The 23,648-nt window shown below is 43.0% G+C and overlaps 1 protein-coding gene across 2 annotated transcripts; it reads right to left on the bottom strand.

Moving 5' to 3' along the window:
* Positions 1 to 1,189: 1,189 nt before the first annotated feature.
* On the bottom strand, positions 1,190 to 23,250 carry glis3 (GLIS family zinc finger 3). 2 transcript variants are annotated; one of them, XM_062528165.1, is made up of 11 exons: positions 23,089 to 23,250; positions 22,244 to 22,674; positions 19,382 to 19,556; positions 17,745 to 18,924; positions 10,397 to 10,558; positions 9,692 to 9,802; positions 8,306 to 8,444; positions 7,894 to 8,002; positions 3,426 to 3,556; positions 2,658 to 2,837; positions 1,190 to 1,814 (listed from the first exon to the last, which is right to left on the bottom strand). In XM_062528165.1, exons 2-11 carry the CDS (start codon positions 22,602 to 22,604, stop codon positions 1,681 to 1,683), a joined length of 2,682 nt encoding a protein of 893 aa, XP_062384149.1. In that variant the 5' UTR covers positions 22,605 to 22,674; positions 23,089 to 23,250; the 3' UTR covers positions 1,190 to 1,680. The 2 variants fall into 2 exon arrangements, with proteins under 2 accessions (XP_062384149.1, XP_062384150.1); XM_062528166.1 differs by having other exon boundaries at positions 22,244 to 22,642.
* Positions 23,251 to 23,648: the final 398 nt, after the last annotated feature.

Raw genomic sequence — 23,648 nt, 5'->3', positions numbered from 1 at the left:
TTATCACGCGAATATGTATTCTTATAGCCTAGAACCGAATCTCTTAATTAAAGATAACCATTAGCTTTGCAGAGGCATCTGTATTTTTCTCTTGGACATGTTGCTCACGTGGGCTAACTTACCAGCTGTTTGGAGTCAGTGGTGCTTGAGCTCACAAGGGTATGGTGATGGTTCTACAGGAGTCGTTCTAGAACTCTGCCCATGTCTCTGAAAACAACCAGACAGGGTAATGCAAAGATGGACTAAAAGCCAAAATCATTAGTGCAGTTATGTAGAGAAGGAGACTACTGCCCTGCCCTGCAGCAAAGAGAGAGAGTTGTGACTAGCTTGGGAAAAAGCTGTAATTGATCGGAAACGATGGGCGGGACTTCCTCCGGGTTATTGCTCCCATGATAAAGGTTGGTGGCGATGGCAGAGAAAGGGAAGCGATCCCTTTCCCCTTCTTTTGCGATTCGTGTAGGCTATTCTGTTGTCGAAGACATCAATAGCCTATATCTTGCCCTGTGCCGTCTCTATGATTTGAAAGGTCTAATGCATGGCAGCGTGAACCAAAGGACGCTTACAATCGATAAAATAATTCAGTCCACACTGCAATTCAGAATAGGGTAACGTTAATAATCTTATTAATGAAAAAGCAAACACCGAAAACCATTATTATTATTATTATTATTATTATTATTATTATTATTATTGGCGCAGCTTATCGGCCTATGCCCAAACTCGTTAAACCAGCCTACTTTCTTTATAAAATGTAATGACCATTATTAAAGGCCCAACAAAATAGCCTAGGCCTACAAAGGCATTATAATCCCATATTGTCTCAATCTTTTCTTATGGTCCCCACAGACAGACAGACAGATAAGACAAAACACACACACACACACACACACACACACACACACACACACACACACACACACACACACACACACACACACACTTGGAATTAGTGTCATGAGTCAAAGCCTAGACCCAAGGCATCTTAGCCCAGCAGGGAAATACTGAATACAGGCTTGCCTGACTTGAGAGGTTATTCACAACCTAGGCTATGCCGTAACAGAAGGTGCTTAAATGTATTATGGCTATAGCCTCTCTCTCTCTATGCTAGGCCTATATAATCATCCTTAAATGGATCTAGTTGGAAATACAGGTATGTAAAATTAGGAAGCAATTTTTTATTTTATTCAAATAAAGATGTAAATATCATCCTATTTGAGCAGGTTTCTAATGAAGGTTCCCTGAAACCTCATAGGATGTGTCGTTATTTTAGTGTTTATCGGACGATAACAATGGCCCCAATGATATTGTGGATAACATACATGAAATTCAAACCAGCACAATGTTTTGTACAGATTCAAACAGTTTTATATAAAGGCATCAATGTGGCAAAGGTTGTTTATAAGGCACTCTGTGGTGGTTAGTACCAGGTTGTTAAGAGTTAAAAGACAAAGTGTGCAACAAGCTGGATAAGGATTCCAGTGCAGACTCGACATTCTGTTATTTTCTAGTGGCTTAAAAATGAGCATTCAAATGGATTCAGAATAGTGCATCAACATAAACATTTTAGTGCATAAAATCTAAGCTGTTAATCGGAATGTATTAAACAATCATTTAAGTTCTGCTGCTGATGCACTCTTGTGGCAGGTGAGGTTCCATAGCAAAGGCTGTAGAGTTGGAAGATCATCCCTCAGTATAGATACAGGATAGTTGGCTGGGACAGCGCTCCATGCCACCGATGTGTAGGTAGCTACCGTCGGATCCCTGCAGTTCAGGGTCAGTAAGGAAGTCCTGTGGCATGCCATGGATGTCATACACTGGTAACACACACAGAACACAAATATATATATATATATATTTTTTTTTTTGTGAAGCAAATTAATCACATTTGACAAAGGAAGGTTCACCGTGACTCTGCAGTTAAGCGTTGATCTGGCGCAGCCAAGACAGATTTAATGTATGAGAGGAAAAGGGATGCCGGTGCAACTCAGATGACTTCTTTAGCTTTTATTTAGAAGGTGCAAGACATTGACTAACGTTTCGATGTACAAACATCAGTTTACCACATCTTAGACCCTTTCTGCCTTTTCATTTCTTGTTTTGAATTAACCCAACACCTGTGCTAACCCACGGCTAGCACCTCATATAAGCTTGATGTTCTTTTGGGCCCCCACCGTTGACCCTGACTCTAACCCTTGCCAAATCCTAGTGCCCTCCAATCAGTGCTGCCTTGAAGTCGACGACAGTGGGGGCCTAACAGACCATACAGTATATCCCTCAGCAAATACAGCATACACAGTACACACAGTTTGTAGACATCTGTGACTACATTATATTATGGCTGATATTTTCAGTTTAGCAGAAGACACTTATAGACAATTAACTCAAAGACAATTAAATACCATATTTGTTTTACTTCTATAGGTTTGTCTAAGAACATATTGTGGTCTGGTAAATTGGTAAATGGAGAATACTTGTTTCTTCTCATTTCACAAATTAATTATAAATGATAAATTAATCAACACACCCACACATACTCAGATACACACACACACACACACACACACACACACACACACACACACACACACACCATAATAATAATATACCTGGGAAATCATGAGACATATAGGACTACCATAAAGAAGATATCAACTCACCCGTGATCCCTGAAAGAGCTCTGTGCACCAGGTCCAGATCAGACTGGGAGGTGGTGGGGATGGGCAGGGTGCCCTCACAAGCCTGCGTCTGCATGATGGAACAGGCCGCGGCCAGCCCCGTGGTCTGCAGTGAGTCATCGTATGATGGGGCACTTGCCATATGGATGTGGCTGGGGAAACCTGGGCATCAATAAGAATCTATTCACAAACATGTCCACATACCAATTTCTTTTATTTAAGAATGGAAACTGCTCGCCCTGATGCAACGACTTCTGACGTACTACGCTCGGATCCTCCCGTGCACACACAGGCTGTGCATAAACATCTTTGAAGCAGCACATCTAATGTCGTACAAAAAAACGTCATCCGGGCATGCTGTGTTAATATTTCTGAGGCATGCCGTGGATTATTCAGTTTTCTGGGAAAAAGAGTGCCGCCCCGGTGGTGTATTCTCTGACAGTAACAAACACCTGCTGCTCCAGCGACAGAGAATCGGCATGATTCATTCATCACACTCCGGGGGCCTACTCTCAGATGTCCTGCCTCAGGATGGAGCATGACTAAGGCCTGCAGCATGACTTCAGGCGTCCAAATTGATTAAAGTCAGCTTTGAAAGAATACCATTTTATGAACGAATGTACGTTTTGGAGGAGGAGTGTACCTAATATACATAGCTGCAATATACTGTAGCTGTTTTGCTGCATGTTTACTGACTTTTGTGCCTGTTGTTGTTTTCTGTAAATACGGTGTAGTGAACATGGGAGTCACCTCGCAGGTGATCTGGGAGGTGAGTGTCTGGAGGCGCCAGGTGAGGCTGAGGTCGGCGGGTCCTCTGGAGAACACCTGTGCTGCAGGAGGGATGTGGAGCCGGCAGGTGATGAGGTGAGGGTGCTGCAAATCTGCAGCGATGATCAAAGAAGGCCACAGAAACGTCTTAATACACTTCTTTTTGAAAAAAAAAAACTTTTTTACTCTTATCATCTCATTGAATATTTTTGCTCTTTGTAATGCATATTGTTACTGGTATAGTGTGATCAACTCATTTGATACATCTTTTATACTGTCTTCATTATTCATCTTGATCCATGCCAATTTATCTTTGAAGATAAAGAAAAACTTGAATACAAGAATACAAATAATGATGTTAGTAACATTCCTTTTAATACCTTTACATATCTAATACTAATTCTACATTGGATGATGAGGCACGAGGCCAAATAGTTTACAGATTGAGTCATAATGCAGAATTTTGGATATTTCATGACAACAAAAAGATATTACATGTTATGTGCACGATTTTGAGTCTGTGCTCACAGATATTCTAAGCAACATACGCAGTCAATATCTAACTGTTACTGGAAGGGCTGTGCGTTTTGTAATGTTTTTCCTGCTTAGAAATAGTCACTTAATACAAAATTAGTGAAGATTTTGAAATACATATTTTACGTTATTTTTATAAAACCGTTGCCTGTAGGCAACATTGTACCATAATGGAAAAAGTTAAACTATGTATTTTTTCTTATATAAAAGAATAGGGAATATTTGTTCAGAACATATTTTTATTTAGCCAAAGCAATTAGTTGTCAGTTAAAAGTAAAGTTACTCATTCTTATGAAATCACTACAATCACCCCTTTATTTTACTGCTGTATACATGATATTTCTTGCATGGATGAGGAATCAGGGATGCAAACAGCTCGCTTTTCGGCGCCTCCCGCTTTTTTCACGTCGCTTTGTGGGACTTGTGTGAATCATGCAAATCCGAAGAGTTTTTTTTAGAGGGGGGGGGGGTCTGTAGATAATTGAGATGCAGTAAGTGAAGAAGAAAACAATTCTTTCTACTTCGAAGTTGTCCATTGAATTGCGTGTGACAAGGGGAACCATCTAATGACATCAAAGAATTCACTGAGGGTAGCGACGGAGAACGGTAGAAGTCTACTTTGCCTATGGATAACCAGATTACGCACCTTTACGCATGTCCTCCGCTTGCCATGTGGATAAAGTTAAGTTCGTCATGCACACACCTCTGGATGGGTTATAAAAGCTGACTCTGCTGATATCATCAATAATAAAATCAGGATTAAGATCAGATCAAACAGCTCTGTCTACCGTAACATGTCCAAAAATAGCCTTTGTCTTTTAAGTGTCGGGAGGAGCACATGTCTACTGTGGAGCATAACCTAGAATTGTTTTTTAGACTATGCCTACTTAGCCTATTATGGGAAGACAATTACGTGAGTGAGGCTAATTTGTCATGTTATGTTGTTTAGTAGTTGTATTGGAAATCATGGCCTTATTGTAGTAGTTGTTAATTTATGTCAACATCGTTTGAATTGTAGCAATGTGGCTAATCGCGATTAGCATAATTTTGGTTTAGCCCTTATCATTTTTTGCATTTAGATTACCAACCAACTATATCCTCTTTTTGTATTGGCCTACTATGTTTGGATTAGATGTGGCTGGCAGTGCAGCAACCTGCCTTGACAAAAAAAAACTTGTAGGAGTGTATGGGACTTGCATAAAGAATAGCTATAGTATAGAATATAGAACACAATAAAGCAATGTTGAGAAGAGCTAGTCTTATAGAGGAGCTGGTTGGACATTAGCTTATAAAAAATAGTATTCCCATCATTTGTTTGTACTTGGCAGTAATTGTTTTGTCTATATTATTAGTGGTGTGCCAATATTTCACTGAAACCTTAGAATGTGTAGGCATGGGCTAATAGGCTATGTACGCCTAAACAGCAAGTTAAGGGGGATTTTGCAATTTGCAAAAATCATTTTGGACAAAACAAAAAAAGGTTGCACTGGGTGTTCTTTCAAGATTTCAGTGCCCAAACATTACTACGATGGCTTTTTTTCGGCATACACTGCATGCTCAAGGTGCAATAGTTTGCCAAGATGATGATGATGGTACAGCAACTTTGACTCAGAGTAAAGGTAGGCTACTGAACATCATGACCCCCCTACATTCACCGTAGTGACCATATATAGGCCTTCCTCCAAGATGCTCGATACCCATAATGCACCACCCCACGGCCACCGGCGCCACACTGCGCACCTAAGCACACCAACCCCCCCCCCCCCCGCCCCCCGCTCCCCCCCCCCCCCGCCCCCCGCCCCCCGCCCCCCGCTCCGAGGCTCTCTCTTTTTTGACCACATGTGTGTTTGCATCCCTGATGGATGAGGAATGCATTAAATTATGATTTTAGCCATAGTCAAGTAGTTTTAGTTACTGATATTTATATTTTGTTTACTGATATTTTTTTTTATCATCATTATCATAAGTAAAGAGACCATGGTGGTCTCACATGCGTTGTACAATTATGGGATATCAATGCCTGGGGTGAGAAGTTTGGGTTCCAAAATTCATGGGGTCCTCTTTTGGAGTAGAAAAAAAAATAGATGAAAACAGCTATGGGATTTTACAATTGATTTCACATCTACTGAAGTAATTACACCAATCCTCTTTCTTCAGAGATGAACAAACAGATTTTTTCCCCTATGATTCACTTATTGAATTCCTCAGTCACCATGTTCGGTGTCTATAGCATCCGTTAATGCAGACTCCTTAGGCCCAATGTGGTAGCACAAGGCTTGTTTTCGCCGTCCAATTGTATCCTTGGGACCCTGTTGTGAATGCTTCGCCTACTGCTGGTACTCAAACAATTACCACCAGCAAGTGGTTCAGAGCATCTGGCTCCGACAGTACAGAAATGGCCGTCTCCCTCTTTCTCGGCCTTTGAAGAGCACCGATGAGCGAATGTGTTTATATGGGCAGACACAGAAACGGTGTTGCAGTGTTGCATCCAAAAACTGTACAAAACACCCCCCCCCCCCCCTCCATGTTTTACTTTTTTTTTGGTCACAGCTGATGCTTAAAGGGTTCACAAAAGCCCATTGGGCCCCTTTTCAAAGGCGAGAAAAAAATGGTGCTTTATTTTAAATCAGATTATTCCAACTATGAGCTTACTGCCATAAAGCCATGACAACCAATGTTTTTTAAGCACTTAATTGTTTCAGATCAGCGCAAAAGGGAAAGGAGTGTAGGAGTTTTGAAATCAGTCATAGCAACACATTGTGCGGCTGCGAACTCCAAGAGAATTTAAAGTAGATGTGTGTGAACAGATGTAATTGTGTGCACACACATTTTAAGTGTCCTTCAAGATGTGTCAGACACCAAACAACCATTTTGTTTTTTTCCCCCTGCGACTTCAGTAGCTGCCCACCGATGTGGCTTGTAACAGGACCTTCATAATCGGCCAAGACCTTCATGCATTCCTGCATTCTCAGAAAATTAGGACATTTTTGTTTCATGTTGGGGTTGCACTAAATCACATCGAACTACCAGAAATCAAACTGTTTTCATAAAATTGATTTTTGTTCAAGTGAAGAGTTTTATCTGCCCTGCAATTCATCTACTTCAGATTTTCTCGCTGGAAGAAGTGAGAGAGTGCGACAACAGGGGTGGCTCTTGGGGCAATCAGCAAGAGCTGTCATTATCCTGCAACAGCCAGGAAGAAATGGCCAGGAAATGGAAGAACTAATAGCTAGTGTTCAAAAGTCTTGTTCTACCTTGTGTCTGTTCTGCTCATAAAATCGAGTTCCCAGTTATAATTGTGTTTTTTTGATCATCGAATAATTGAATCAACAGAAGAAAAGCAATTTCCTGCTCAAGCACTGTTTGTAGTTAAGGTATCTGAAAAAAAATCCAGGAGCTCTGTTTGTTACTTTGTGTTCCAAAAGAACGGCATCATTACTAATTTGTTATTAATTTGTATAATTCATTAAAGGTAGGATAAGCAATGCTGAACGATATCTAACACTAAATGAATACTGTATCTCCTCACGATCCATTAGCTCTTTTTACAGAAAACTGTAATAAAAACCCATTCTTATGCAGGCAAAATGTTTCTCGGGGAGCCCTACAGTATAATGCAGTTTGCTTTGAACCAAAGTATCTGCTAAAAGACAACCACAACATCATCCAGCATTACTTACACTATACCTTTACTGAATACATACAATGTTATTAGCTGCATTCCTTGATTTTTTTTTAGATATGCACTGCACGTTTTTTTAGATTTTGCTCTAAATCATACCTACTGTATGCTCACTTAGTTATTAAACAACTGATAATATGCTGCTAAACCATATAGCACAGTTAATGTAAACTTCCTCAGGAAGCGGTTGGCATGTGCAAGCTCTGATGGTGTGGGCCGGGCGTGATACTGTACCTGCAGGAGTCGTGCAGAGGGGCCAGGACGGGTGCGCGTGGGCTGCCCTGGGCTGGGCGAGGCAGTGGGGCAGACGCGTTGCTGCTGGACCGGTTCGGTGAGAACACACCTACGGCATCACAACAGCCAAGAGCGAGCCGTTAGTGAAACACACACAAGCAAGTGGTGAGACGCAACGCCACGCCCGTGCAGCCTCTGTCTTGCTGAAACAATACACACTCTTTTCTGTTGTAATCGACTTATTTAGCTACATAACACACCTCTAATATATACCGGTACGTCTGTCAAACACAATTTACTATCAAGCATTAACTGATCTTGCTATTTATAGTCACACTACAGCACTGTGGGTGGTCATTAACAGCCTCCTGAATACCACAGAAAATCTATCAGACACACAATAGTTGTTTACCAGAGTACAAGTCCTTTGGTGGGTCAGGAGATTGGCACAGCCTGTCAATTATATCCATGGGGGAGAGACAAGCTTGTAGAGGCTGGATCGTCAAGCATTCTGATAGTCCATCCTGGCTCAAATCTGTGCTTTGTCTTAACTATAATGAGAAAGAAGAAAAACAATGCTGATAAACAAATACAGTATGCTACATGCAATTACTGTAATACGTAGCAAGGTAATAGGGGTAGCCAGGAATGCCTAATCTGCTACCCACCACCAGACATGTATAAGTAAAACTGTGTTTTACTGTCTGGATCCTTAAAGAAATCCAGAACGTTCTCAAACTCAACAGAGGAATTTGGTTGATCCTAAATGTTGTATGTTTTTGAAGACTATAACTGGCCTGAAATACACCACTGATTTCAGAGGTAATTGTTTGCTGTTGCTGTCAGAGGTTCAATTTGAAAAAAATGGTGCTAGAATGGTTCCATGGTGTGCAATATGATGGGTCTACATTTATTACTCAGGCCACACGAATGAATATCTTATGTAAAGAACTCAAGGTTTTCTGTGGTGGCCTTTGGAGGGTTATGCAGCAATGACCCGTTATGCCCATCACTATAACTATAAAAAGGGAATGTGCAGTATATAAATCACATATCTAAAGCATGTAGAGCTTTCTTTCAGAGGCTTGGCAAAAACAAAACAAATCATTCTACTGAGCCTGTTACATTTGTGACATAGACAGAGTGGAATTGTCTTTTTTTCCTTTTCTTTTTTTTCTTACTTTTTCACTTTTTTTTAGAAACAGCTTACCTTTACTTGCTGTAACTATGGTGATGTGACCTTTCTTGTCATTTTTGTGTTCATGTGTTAATGAGCACCGCACCTACACACGACAGTTAACAAGTTCCAGTTTGAGGAAGCATCTGTGCATACCCCCTGTGCTAGGCAGAGCTAACGTGTGTCGTTAATGTGTCTAAATGAACCCTGCACATGCCTCCAGAGAAAATGACAGAATAGAACAAAACATTGTCACTCTGATAGAAATGATGTCTTCATTTGCCTCTGATACATAAAATGGGCTAAAATGAAGATGTCTTATCCAGTGTTATGCTATATATAGGTTATGCTACATGTGGAATCGTATACATGACATTCTAATGAAATACAGTATGTATTTAAACAGCCGTAGTTGGAGTGGGGCAGAAGTGGGGGCACTTTAGTTATCCATGTCCAATGTCCATATCCCTGACTGTATACATAGTTATATTTAACATGACATTATATATATTTATTTTTGGTCATAATCCAGAACAATGTATGGCCATTTAAAGACTGTTTATTCATTGTCAGTCTCCCATGATGAACTTGAACTGATGAATCGCCTGAGTTGACACAGACCTTTTTCCTCGCCTGCTGCTCCTTGCTGGAGTGTGACTTCACGTGTTTGCGTAGAGAGCTTGGGTCTGTGTAACGCTTCGAGCAGCCCTGCACCTGGCATCCGTACGGCTTCTGTCACCCAAATAAACAACCAGAAATGAAGCACGATCATATTGCACTTCACCTACTATATGTACACTCGATGTTGGCACCAGGCTTGTGCAAAATTCAGAATTGAATCGAGAATGACTCCTAAATTCCAATTCAATTCTTGAGTTTGAATTGAATTTGAATTGAGGTCAAAAACAGGATGCAGAATTATAATTCGAATTTGAATTAAGGGAAGTAGAATTTAAATAAATAAATTAATATACATAATTTAAGGGTACACTGCAAATTATTTGATTCTTATCAAGTTAGATCATTTATATTGTTTTAAGAGTAAATTTCTTACTTTAAGTGTTCAACTTTACACTATCTCAAATCAAACACAACGATATCTTTTTTTGTCTCAAATAGGCATGAAATCTTAAAATGAAGTAAATACTGTTATGCAAATTCTAAAATTTGGAATTGTGCACAAGCCTGGTTGGCACTGTCACGGTCTGCCAGCAGAGAGAAACACAACGTGTAAAACATAGAAATGTTTAGCTGATAGAGTAAAGTATCTATCTATCTATCTATCTATCTATCTATCTATAAGTGAATGGTGGAGGAAGCACTCACAGTGTCGAGGTGCGTGCGCTGGTGTTTGGCGCGGTCGCTGGAGTTGCTGAAGGCCTTGTGGCAGCCGGGGTGTTGGCACACGTAGGGCTTCTCCCCCGTGTGGCTGCGCAGGTGAATCTTCAGGTTCTCCAGGCGGGAGAAAGCCTTCTGACAGCCCTCAAACTGGACCACACACACACACACACACACACAAACACACAAAACAACATCTTTATAGTGTTGGTTCATGCATTAATACTTCATGATTACTGATTAGACGTTCCCTTTAATTATATACAAGGCCTTGTTAAGTCACTTGGTAGATTAATATCTGCAATCAGATCAGTGGGGTCCAGAGTTAAACATACTCCAAACCCATGCCTCCCACACTGGTGAATTTTGCGTAACACTGAGAGAGCTCATTATCCACAGCACAGCTGTCCACAACACTGGTGTGACCTGCCATAGGTGAGAGGAACCAGCAGGGGACAGTGTTTACTTTAACTGGCCAAGACGAGGGCACACACCACACACCAGCACACCTACAGGTCAAGGTGTTAATTCTCATATGTTACATGCATTACAGGTTCATGTTCACATAATCTTTTTTTTCTTTTTCTTTTAAAATGTTATTTACACACACTTCCCAGCTATGGCTGCCATCAGACAAGGTAACATTCTCTCACTTACCGTAATTTCCCGACTATTAGCCGCGGCTTATACATTGATTTTGCAAAATTTCTTCAGCTATGAGGTTAATACAAGGGGGCAGTTAATATGGTGTTAATATGGTCTGGTTTCTTTTTAACTTGCATAAAACACTGCCCTGCGGCTTATATACAATGCGGCTTAATACGCGGGAAATTACTGTATGCACTTTTGTCTCACTTTAATCGAGTCGTCCTAACCATTTACAGTTTGGACTTTAATTCAGTTGTCTGACTGAGTGGACTACTTGTTCAGAGGAAATGTGAGAAAGCCTTACCACAGTATTTTACATATTAAGCCATTACGTCAATGACATCAGCCCTGAGGTATGCGAGTCATTAGATGGAATTTGCCTACGCTTCAACCTTTTGTCCTCTCCGTTCTCTGGCATTCCAATGAAAGAATAACTCCGCTACGGAGACATTCAAGCCAGGCCGTGCTCAGAGTGATGAAACCACTGACCTCTTTTTAACAGGAAGAGAACTGCCACAGAAATGAGGATGATTACCTTGTAATTGTATGATCACAATTATAAAATAATTATCATTTTATGAGTTTACGTGAACGTTGCATCTAGGTCAGCTGTGAATCTTCTTTCTTTGTCTGCTGGAGGAACTGCCTCTGTCTGATCTTTTTAAACCTGCAAACTTTTTAACAGGTTTGTTTGTGAAGGTGGCCGAGTGGAGGAATCTTTATTGCGTGTGATCAGGGGTCAGGAAGGTTATCTGTAGCCTACCTCACTGTAAGCTTTTGCGCTGGATTGATGCTAAACTGTTGTTGACTTTTTCGTAATATATTGCCTGAGTGCTAGAGATAACTAGAGACTATAGTGATTGACAGTGATTGACAGTTCTTGACAGATTCTGAGTATAAAGTATAAAGAGTCTGTCTCGTCTTTACGTTTACACATTCAATGTGTGTATTTAGTCTGATAGTCCATCAGAAATGCCCCACAGCAACAATTCATTGAACTTCCCTTCCCACTGGGCATGTATTCAGGGCCGCTGCCATTCATTGGCTTTCTACAGCATTCATTGGCTTTCCATTTATCCTCATCACCTGCTGCCTGCTCAAAGAGCCCAAAGTAAACAGTTGCTTATTAAAACGGGGGTATGGGACTTCAGAGAAAAGTCACAAAATCAGTATTGACTTTTTAAACTGCTTTCTAGATTACTCCTCACTTAAAAGTCTACTTCAAAAATAATTGTGTGAAAGTGACCTAAAACTCCCGAACGTGTATGTTCCTCTTACTTAATCACTTCTGTCTCAATCTTCAGACCTCCTCGGTCTCAGAAGGCAATTTGTTTACAATGATTCTTTAAACGGGTCCTCGCTGGGCACTCCATGCAGCTCTTAGCACCCTGACAGCAGCCATTGAGGTGTAAAGTTATAACCTCGGACTCCTTTGATTTGCTGTCTGATCATTAGTGTGGTGAACCGGCCCCCTTAACAATCAGAGGTGTCCTCTAAGAGGCAGCAGAACAAACGGCTGGTGAAAAGGGGAACAGGAGCCATGAGGCTTTTGCCTCGGGGCACAAGAGAGGGAGACAGGGCACAACTCATGGACTCAAACAGACACACACACACACACACACACACACACACACGCACACAATCAGACACAAACAGACAATCAGACACAAACAGACACACACAAACAGACCTACAGACACATACACACACACACACACACACACACACACACACACACACACACACACACACAAACAAACAAACAGAAACACACACACACACACACAAACAGACACGCATACACAGACACACACAAACACAAACAGACATGCATACACAGACACACACACACACACACACACACACACAAAGATACAGACACAGCCTCAGACATCAACCGTGTGCCAGTGGCACAGAGGAGGCCAAGGGATGCAAAGCAAACGGCCGTCCGGAGGAAAGCTTGTCAGACGAGACGTTATTTAATAAAGCCTGACCCCCCCGCTGACCGCTGCTCAGACAAGCGTGGCTGAATAGCCAGAGCCGTGGGCCCAGCGCGCGGCTCCGTGCCATCACGCCGCCTGGAGCTGACAGGCCAGGCAGACGGCCACGTCCCCGACAGGCGGGCGGTGGTGTGGGGATGCCGGGACCGTGCCAACGCTCTCAAGTCTGGCAGCACCTCTCCAAACACACACCTCTGTCCTCAACTCCACCCGACAGTCCCCACTCACTACCTTCCTGACAAAAATACACAAAACTGTCAAACTTTGCCATATATTATACTTCCCGAGAGCCAAAACTCTTAGCAATTTATATCTCCCAAACACACACACATGCACACACACAGATTTATCAACAAATGCATGGGCAGTTCTGTAAACATACAAACTCCCCTGAAAAAGAACAGCCCTCCCTTGTCAATCCTTATTATGCTATACCTCCTACGGTCCTCGCTTGTCAATCCTCATTATGCTATGTTGCCTACTATCCTACTCTCCTACCTCAATTATGTAGTTTAATCTTCTTTATCTTTATCTCTGGGCAAAAGTCAAATCTTATATTTGGGTGCTTTACATCAACTGTTGCCAAGGAATGCTCGCTGCTGTGACAGGCAGAGTACAGCTGTGATATATTTAGGCAGATTAATTAATAATGTGTAATTAATTAATGGAGTTTAGGATTTCTTTTTTTAAGTTCCATTAGTTGTCATCAAAATCCAGTAAAACAAATCAAGTAAAAATAATATTTGCAGAAAGAGGATCCTTTTCTTGAGAAGTGAAGAAAAATTCCCGCTCCTTGGTTCAATAAAGCCCGCTAAAATCCTGGAAGATCAGCTTTTTCAACAGTTCTGGCAAGGATAGAATTTCAAGCTTTTCATAGCGGAGTGAATTAACTGAATTAGTTCAGTCCAACTGATCTCTGTGAGTTTCCGCACTGAGGCAGACTCACACACAACCACAACCACACCACACCACCCCATGTCAAATCAGGCAGCACATCAGAGTTGAGATTAACATGGCCCTCATTGTAGAGACGCACCGCTAGTGGAGTCTAAGCCAGACTCCCAGTGGGAGCAGCTCACAGAGCGGGGGCCCAGCCAATAAGGGGGCCGGAGACGAGAGGGACACATCTCCATCAGGGATCTGAGAATAAGAGGATAAGAGCATTCCGCACCACGTGAAGTAGACAAATCAGAGACGGTTTCAATCTTTGGCCAAATCGTGCCGTCTATAATGAACCTTTTCTGTGGGTCGTCTTCCACAGAGGAACCCTTAAAGCTTCTAAAGAACCTCATGTGAGGAAGGGTTCTTCGCAGATTCCTTTTGATGGTCATTTCCATGGGAGTGAAACATTTTATGACCCTGATTTTAGTTTTTTGTTTTTGCCATCAGTGTTTATCCAGAGAAGGTTGCATGGGCCTGAGTAAACAACTACCAATAACATACAAAAAAGGATAACAAAATTAAATCTAATAGGTATGCAATAAAGCGAAAAAGACAAACACTTTGGATGGTTCTGTATAGCGCTGTAAACTACTATACCCTGATACCCTAAATAGCCTTAAAAAGGTTTCACAAAGAGGGATCTAAAGTGGACCGTTTAGAGTTCTACCTAAGCCAAGAAACCCCTGTTTTATAAAAGGCTATACAGTATGTGAGAGTAGAAAGAGCACAATCACCGTATTCAATCCCTCGAGCCTTTCTACATTCTGAAACCAGCATTAAACAATGGAAGTAAGTGGTTGAAAGTCTCCACAGCCACCAGGGTAGAGATGTCAGTCCACCATAATTAATGGTACATTCAGCCAGTGTAGAGGCGGCAGCCTCCTTCCTGCCATTTTGTTCGACTCAAGGGGCTATTAACGAGGACCGAGTGCCAGAAAGCAGACCAGATTTTTTTTTTTTTTTTTTTTTTGCATTTTGATTTCTTTACATAAAGTACACAATGATGTGACTAAAATAAGCATGCACTCACATATGAAATGCAAAAATAATTTGGCGACACAGGTTTTGCTCACTATTAAAGACAAAAACACATCTATCAAAATCTACATCTGTGAGTAGTTACAATATAATCAAGCAGTTAGGAGAAATTACTAGATTGAGCTGATTTTGAGTGGCTTAATGAGATTGGCAGGGCATGACGGAGTGAACTAATTTATGATCCAAGATTACTAGTGGCTGATGGTAAAGTGCTTTTTAACATCACTTGTCTGGCTGTTATCAGATGATATTTAACTAGATTGTTTTTGTGCTAAATCATGGTGTGTTAACAGGAGTCAACAAGAGACCTAAAAGCTTATTTAACCTTTCCCTTTACAAACAAGGAAGGAGGGAGAGTAGCTTGTGCAGTGAACATGCAATGGGCCAGGTTAGACATGTCATGACATGCTCAGAGCAACGGGCAGAGAATGGAGTGTGTAATGTGATCTGTGTAATTATGATCGAGTGGTGTGTGCGTATGTCTGCCATTCTTCTCTGCGTGCCGCTGTCAATCACGCCTGACAGAAATGCTAACGCTGTGTATTTCCGTTAAGGAAGCCATCGCCTTTGAAATGTTCAGCTGAGGTTTGTTATTGAGGGATATTCTGTGTTTTTTTTTTTTTTTAAAGTCTAGAGTTACCAGCGGCCTGAAAGTATCGCAGGTCTCTGGTCTCCATGGACACGGGGTCTGGTTTTGAGTAATAAGTGAGAGTTTGGAATGAAAGGTCGCCCCGCGGGTATGCGCGCCATCAATGATTGACGTGGTGGGCAAGACAAGGGGAGGGATGCAAAATGCCCCACGTCTTACTCATCTGAACCAGGTGTTCTGACCAGATGGACTAGTCAAAGGGCAAGAGGGGGACACCTGTCGCTCCTCATGGTTCAAATGTCCAGCCTGGCTGCAGGTGAAATTACACCAATGTAACCGCTATTGGCTTTAAAAAAACAAAAAAAAAAAAAAAAAAAAAAAGTTTCTTTTTCTTCACTGAATAGGTACTAGCCTAGTCAAGAACACTTGAGACTCTCAAGAGAGCTTCAGTCTGGGTCTCACTCTTCAACCCCTATTCCAGTAGCCTGCTTTTTTTTTTTTTTTTCATTTTTTCTGTTCAAACATATCGCTCCATGTTTGAGGCTGCAGCTCTATGACTGACAACGGCTTGGCTGCCGTGAGCGCGCTCAGTAGGGGAGAGCCTCGCAGCAGGAAGTGAGGCGTTCGCTTGCCAGCGCTTCAGTCAGTGCAGGCCCTTTTGTACTGATTTAATAACTACATAACCGCTTAAAAAAGGCCCCATGTCAATTACCACATACTGGAGCCTAATTAGGCTTCTCGATGGCCAGAATTAAGAAGAAACCCAACCCCTCCAAAGCTGAATTCATATCTCCTGACTCTGGATGAAAGCAGGCAAAGTTTTCCCTACTCGTCCTCTTAACACTATCAGTGTTCATTTGTGCCTCTACGGGGGCTGATGGTCTATGAGCTTGATGGTGCTCAAAGACAAGGGCTCTTGCCGTGGATGTGATGATGAATATCACACATCACAGTCTACACATCTACACTGTTTTACAATTACACTCTGATCTCTCATTTTGCCAAACAAATCAATGGACACATAGATGAGAGCTGGACTTAATGGACATCCTTTTAACATAGATTATATATAGATACATGTAGCTTTCATATCAAGGTCCTGAGTCATACAGAGCCGTGGCCTACTGAATAGGGCTTTAAGCTTGTAACCAGAGGGTTGTCGGTTCAATCCCCGACCTGTCCACGGCTGAAGTGCCCTTGAGCAAGGCACCTAACCCCTCCCTGCTCCCCGAGCGCTGCTGTTGGGCAGGCAGCTTACTGCTCTAGGATAGTCTGTGCTTCACCTCACTGTGTATTCACTGTGTGCTGTGTGTGTTCACTAATTCACGAATTGGGATAAATGCAGAGACCGAATTTCTCTCACGGGATCAAAAAAGTATGCAAGGACTGGTGGACCACTGTCGGCCCAATGGGGGCAGATGTGGTGGTCCGCTGGCATTTTGCTCAGTGGCTTTCCTGCGGTCTTCTGGCGGGTTTTTGACAAATGCCCCACTGTTTTGCCAATTGTGATCCAAACATGTTATTCATTCAGTTCTACTTCTTTTTTTTCTTCATTATTTTTTTCTTAATATTCACAAGAAGTTAAAATAAAGGGGATGGTGGTCCAACCCTTGCTCAGAAGTGGTATACCTAGCAGCTAGCCACTGATTGGCCAATATCTGCAACTCTGATTTTGCTATCTGGGTGTGTTGTAGATGTGTTCTTCATCGTGTACAAACCAATTAGTAAAGATGATCGCTACCAGACTGTTTGACTAAATATTTACCCAGTAAGTTGCTAGTCATCATTGTAACAAACCTACAATACGGAAGTCGGAAAGGGGCAAATCAGAGACAAAACTAGAGAAGCACTCAGAGAGCGCAGACCTCCGCCAAGCAAAAACATAACCGCCTCCTGGATCCAGACGGTGATACGGAACACTCCCAAATTGTAATCGTTTCTTCCATTTCAGACCTTCCCTGAAAATGCCATCGAAATCCATCCCTAGCTTTTTGAGTTATCTTGCGAACAGACAAACGAGCAAACAGACAGACAGACAAACAAGCAAACCCTGATGAAAACATAACCCCCTTGGCGGAGGTAATAAGAAAGACTGCTGGTATCTGACTGTGAGTTGTACCGTGCACTTGTTGGGCTTCTCCCCTGAGTGGACCCTCATGTGGATGAGCAACTTGTAGCGGGCGTTGAAAGGCTTCTGTCTGCGCGGGCATCCCGCCCAGTAGCAGGTGAAGTCCTCTCCCTTGCGCTGGTCCACATGAAGCTTCTCGATGTGCTTCACCAGTTCCTCTCGCTGGCTGTAGGTGGCGCTACAGTCCACCCAGCGGCAACAGTAGCCTCCGCTGAAGTCCTCCTGCTCCCCATCCTCGTCTTCCACTAAGGGGCACGACGCTTTGGGAAAGCTGCTGGGGCTAAGGCTCTCCTCACCATACAGCCCCAAGGGGTCCTCAGGCTCTCGAGGATGCCCCAGGATGGGCAGGTGCTTGTGGGAGTGGTAAGGAGGAGGAGGCCCTCGTGGAGGGCTGGGAGTGTGGATAATCGTAGCCAGCTCTAGCTGCAGCTGTAGAGATCGATGTCCACAGTCATCTCCGCCATGCTGTCCCTCCATGCCTCTGTCCATGGAGAGACCTTCAGTGGGCAGCTGCAGCTGCTGCTGTTGCGGTCCCACCACCATGTTGGCGAGCTGGCCCTCCAAGGAGCCCATCTGCTCCAGCCGCTGCATGCGTGCACAGTCGGGGTCAGAGTGGTGGTCGGTGGTGACGGTCACCGCCAACGTGGCGCTGAGTCTGGGACTGGGGATGCAGCTGCCCTTCACCCCCAGGAAGTGGCCGCACACCTCAGACTGCTGGGGCGACGCCATCACTGCCCCTGCCCCTGCCCCCAGCAGGTGGGACGCCGGCGAGCTCCGCGAGCCGTTGATGTACGCCACCAGCGACGTGGGCGAGGTGCGGATGACCGAGTTCAGGTCGATGCCGATGCCGTCCGACATCGGCGACATGGACAGCGCCCGCTTCTTGGCGCGGGCGGGAAGGCGGGGGCTGCTGGCGTCAACGCCGCCACCGAACAGGTACGCGGGCAAGGAGGCCGAGTTGGAGACGCTGGTGGCCCCAGACATGGCTGTGCCAGGCGGGAGGCCGAGCGTCTCCGGGCCCTCCTCTCCGATCGTGTTGGAGAACGGCTGCGAGCACAGAGGGGGCAGCACTCTGTACCCATAGGGCCACTCCTGGCGGCCACTCCGGATCGACAGCGTGTCGGGAATGCTGAGAGTTGTTGAGGCAAGAGATTCCCTCGACAGCAAAGACCTGCCAGGGCAAAGAGGATAAACAACAGGGGTAAGTCTGTTTGATGTGTCTTCCATCTTTTTCATTACGCTTCCCTGCAATGTAATATACAGTACAGTTAATATATGGCCAGCTTCACATCTGTATATTTCCAAGTAAACACCAAACAACACATCATCCTGAATACAGCTCATTTTGGGGTGGCTAGAACACTTCCACACTCACACTGTTACTCTGAGACTTAGCATTCAGTGCATTTTATTCTAAACAGACAAAAAGAAAATAGAGAAGGCCAAACAAACACCTTATAAATGACTTCATTGTTCTTGCTCCCACATTGGTGAGCAGAATTTGCTATTCAATTTTTGAATAGTGTCATTTTCTCGTGCAAGAAGATACTAATCCACACACACACACACACACACACACACACACACACACACAGTGTTATGCCATGCCATCTGTAGGTAACACTTACCTGGTATCTGTAAAAGGCACGACCAGACCCACAGAATGGGAGAGGACCGAGGGCCCAGTGCTGTGGTCAGGCTGATGTGAGGGGAGCCCCAGACTCTGAACGACCATGGTGTTATTGGTCACCTGCAGGTTTATATTGGTGGGGTGTTTGTTGACATTCCCCTGTGGTAAATAGCCTAGGGAAGATTGAAGGAAATAACATTTGTCCAGTGCTACTCAAAGTAGATCTGACATTGTTGAATTAAGGCTGAACAGGAAAAGAAGGAGGATGAAAGGCTTTATTTTGGCACAGCAGAGCAGCAATTAACCTGCACAGACTTTTCATGTTCACATAAAAATATATTATTTAGAATGTTGAGCCTTCAAACCTTCAGCCTTCAAACTATCCTCATATATAATACTGTAGCAGTGGACATGAGGGTAGAGAGGAGAGCTATTTAGAATTGATCTACTGAGCTACCAGCTCTATTAGCAATGTGAGCAGCAGGAACTGTGTGTGTAATCTCAATGGCCACACACTACTCTTAACCAGATACTTTACAAATGAGGACACACATCACTTAAAAAAAAATCCTCCAAATGTATGGGGACTGTTCGTAAACACCAAGATCGCGATTGTCTACTCATATCCTGCCCCTTCCCCCAGCAACAGCCAATTGTCGGCTGAACTGAAAGTTCTGCCCTGTAATGCAAGTGGCAAGACTAGCCTGAAAAGACTTTGTCTCAGGATGCTATGCTCCATCATGGTGATCAAGTGCACTCGTTGACACTGACAAGTGACATTCACACACACCGCTACCAAGTCCAAAGCCCTCTATAAAACACGCACACACGCGCACACACACACACATACACACACACACACACACACACACACACACACATCCCAAAACACACACACACACACACACACACACACACACACACCACACACACACACATCCCAAACTGCATCACACTCAGACATCACACCCTCGGATATCCATAATTTCTCAAACCAACCACTTCACATAACATGATGAACATGAACATGAGCAATGTCGATTCTTCTGCAAACAACACAGAGACTGGCGGAGCATTGGTCTACCTCTGAGAAATTCACACTACTGTGATATCCAAAGGACTGCAGCATTAAAAAGCCTGGAGCCATGACTAGGCTTAATGATTAAGGATGTAGAGCAGGCGGTCATATGGGTTAGAAAAAAAATCCCCTAATTGCTAAATCTTCAACATCAGGTTAATAATTAACTTCTTCATCTGCGCAGCTTCCTCAAACCCTCTCATGAGTGGCACAGTGAGGGGTTTAGGAGAACTGGCCTCTTAAAGAAGCATGCCAGCTTTTGGGGGAATTATCCTTATACACCAGTTAGCCTGTAGCCTATAGCTAAAAGAGCTGATGTAACTGACTTTCAGTAGGCTAACAGTGTCAGGCTGAGTTATTGCATGCATTAGAGAAGAGAAATGATGTATCCTCTTATCTAACACTTAGTAGATGGCAAATTTCCCAAAATGTTTTTGTGTTCCTTTATGGGAAAGGACATGGGTTTTGCCCTTGCACTGCAAATTATTTGTGTGTGTGTGTGCGTGTGCGTGTGTGAGAGAGAGCGAGAGAATGGATCTGTTTGTATGAGTGATCTGCTTGTCTATAGGACATCACTTCTCAATACATGTCTTAATGATATGTTTACACACGTTCCCAGACTGATGAGATCATCTGCTATGTCCAGCACTGAAAACACTGTGAAAAGAAAGACTGTTGTGATATCACTTTTGTTTGTATTTGTGAGCGCTCTCCTTTATAAAGAAACAAATAAATATCTGTGGTATTCCCATAACAAACCAAGATGGCTGAGACGCTTTCTGCTCTGTTAATTACAAATGATTTTTTTTCCCCTTCTTGTTCTTCTGTCTCAATGGCTCAATGGCTCGCTTGAGCGCCAGCTTTCTGCTTGGTTAATTATAAAAAATATGAGAGAGAGGATTGAAAGAGAAGACATGGTGTGGGCTGTTAGATGTCATTGAGGTGAAGTGAAGTATGAAGCTTGCTATGCAAATCAGCTGCACTCACTTATTTTGGCAGCAAAAGCCATGCAAGTATCTCAGTAAAAAGAAATATATATAAATAAATATAAACTCCTTAATGTGCTTGTGATATTTCAATTAATCAGTAAATGGTGAGCTCATGCAAACTCTACATGGGTCAATTGTCTCTTTCAACTAGACTGATTTTGTGTACAAATTGATATGGTTTGGGAAGGGTCAGAAAAAGGTTAGTTTGGTGAAATGACCCGTAGTGTTTATCTGTGTAGGTGTGTGTATCTTAGAAGTGGCCAAGCAAGATGAGTGGGAGTGGGGAATGTTTAACCGGGAGAGAGACACTTGCAGAATGACCTGCACTTCACAAACACCATCATGTTTCATGTTCCGGTCTACTGAGCTGAGAAATATGGTAATGCAGGCAGACAACAGTTCCTTTCCCCAAGAAACCAAGCCTTTGTCTTTAATACAGAGTCTCACCTCGAATATCATGGAAAATCCATCAGACCTGACAGTCAGAGCTTTATTTGTTTGTACAGCTAAAAGGGCCAGCACATTGCTATTTAAACTATATTTTTAATATGTTTAACAGATTTTGAAGCCGATTGGTCAGAAAACTCACGCTGCTCAAAATGCAGTATGTGTATGTCTTAAATATATCACTGCTGATGTGTACATGAGTTGAATGGACACTTTTGATTGTTGCAATTCTGTTATTATATTAAGCGCAAGCATACTGACATGGGTGACTAGACCTTTTATGACTGTGACTGGACAGTTTTATGCTCCCCCCCCCCCCCAAAAAGAGAATTGCTCAATTTCTCACCTTTCCCACCACTCTCTAGACATTTCGCTCTGGCCCCCTGTTTTGAGGAGGAGATGGAGGTTGCAGGTGGAAGAGACAGGGATGATGCCTGTTTCCACGACGATTGCGGAAAGCTGAGGATGTCATGACTCTTCCCATTCGTCAGCACCTGTCGGCGAAGACTGAGGCTGGGAAACAGGACCGGACCTCCGAGTGTCTGAGACTGGACTCCCATACCTGGACCAGAAGGGTGGTGGAGGGCGCTCGAGCAGGATGGGTGACTCTGGACCCCTCCGGGGGGCAGCTGTTGACCAGTGAGTGCACCCAAGGCATGTGGAAGGTTGGAGGGGGAGACCATAAGGTTGCAGGCTCTCCCGTTCATGTCTCCCACAGCTGGGCTGATTAGAATGACATCCCTTTCTGGAGTAGATCAGATGAGGGGAGGTCTTTCACTGGTGTTCAAAAGTGCAACAACAGTGCAGTTGATACAAAATATTTTTTTTTTTTATATGTTTATTTGTTATTTTTATTGCACCTATTTTACGTTTGTTTGGATTTATATGTGTATTTGAAATAGTATACTATCATCTAGCAATTTAATAATTATGCATGAGCTTTCTACTCTCTCATGTCAACAATATAATAGGCTACAGTTTTGTTATTTACCAGAACTTTCAAATAAAAGTCTGAGTTAAAAGTCTGTGCGCAGCAGATGGACACGCTGGAGATATTAAGTAGGCTAACTACATGTCAGATATTTTCCCCCGAATAACTTCTGGAGCCAATATAACAAAATCATAGTTTCTAAAATGTTTTCTAGTGTGTCAGCAAGTTCTAAGCTACTGTAAGATGTCCTGGTAACATACCTGAAGTCTTGTCAGAACTCTTTCATGATCCATCACATTCGCACTCTCAGTCTCCAAAGTTTACAATCCAAACTCGTAGTGAACCCAAGCAACACTACTGATCCCAACCAGTGACTTGTCAACGGCGCCTCTCACCGGTCTTCTGAAGTGTTGGTATGCCACTTTGCTCGTTGCTATTCTTTTTCAGAGGAGCACCACGCATACTGAACATAGTGGTAATCGTCTCCAGGGGTGCACATTGGTTAGCCTTTAGCTTGCTGCATTAAATTGTGATGATGTCATTCTAGATCTGTCTAAGTTCACCACTTTGGTATTTTAATGAAGCATATTTGGGATTTTCAGACGGTAAATAATGAATTATTAACTTTCCATAGAGTTTAATCTACAACGTGCGTGCGCGTGTATGAGTAGCCTACTTCAAGCGCAATAACGCGCGTGAGGATTCGAACGTCCATATTACGCTACCACGAAGTGCAACTTATGAACCAGACACTAACTGGCTTCTTGACTTCTTGCAAACCTGTGTTTTTCATTTACTTGATGGCAAACGTGGACAGCTT

This window comes from Sardina pilchardus, chromosome 23 (genome assembly GCF_963854185.1).
Source record: "Sardina pilchardus chromosome 23, fSarPil1.1, whole genome shotgun sequence".
Taxonomy (NCBI): Eukaryota; Metazoa; Chordata; class Actinopteri; order Clupeiformes; family Clupeidae; genus Sardina; species Sardina pilchardus.
This window is presented reverse-complemented; position numbering and strand designations above follow the sequence as displayed.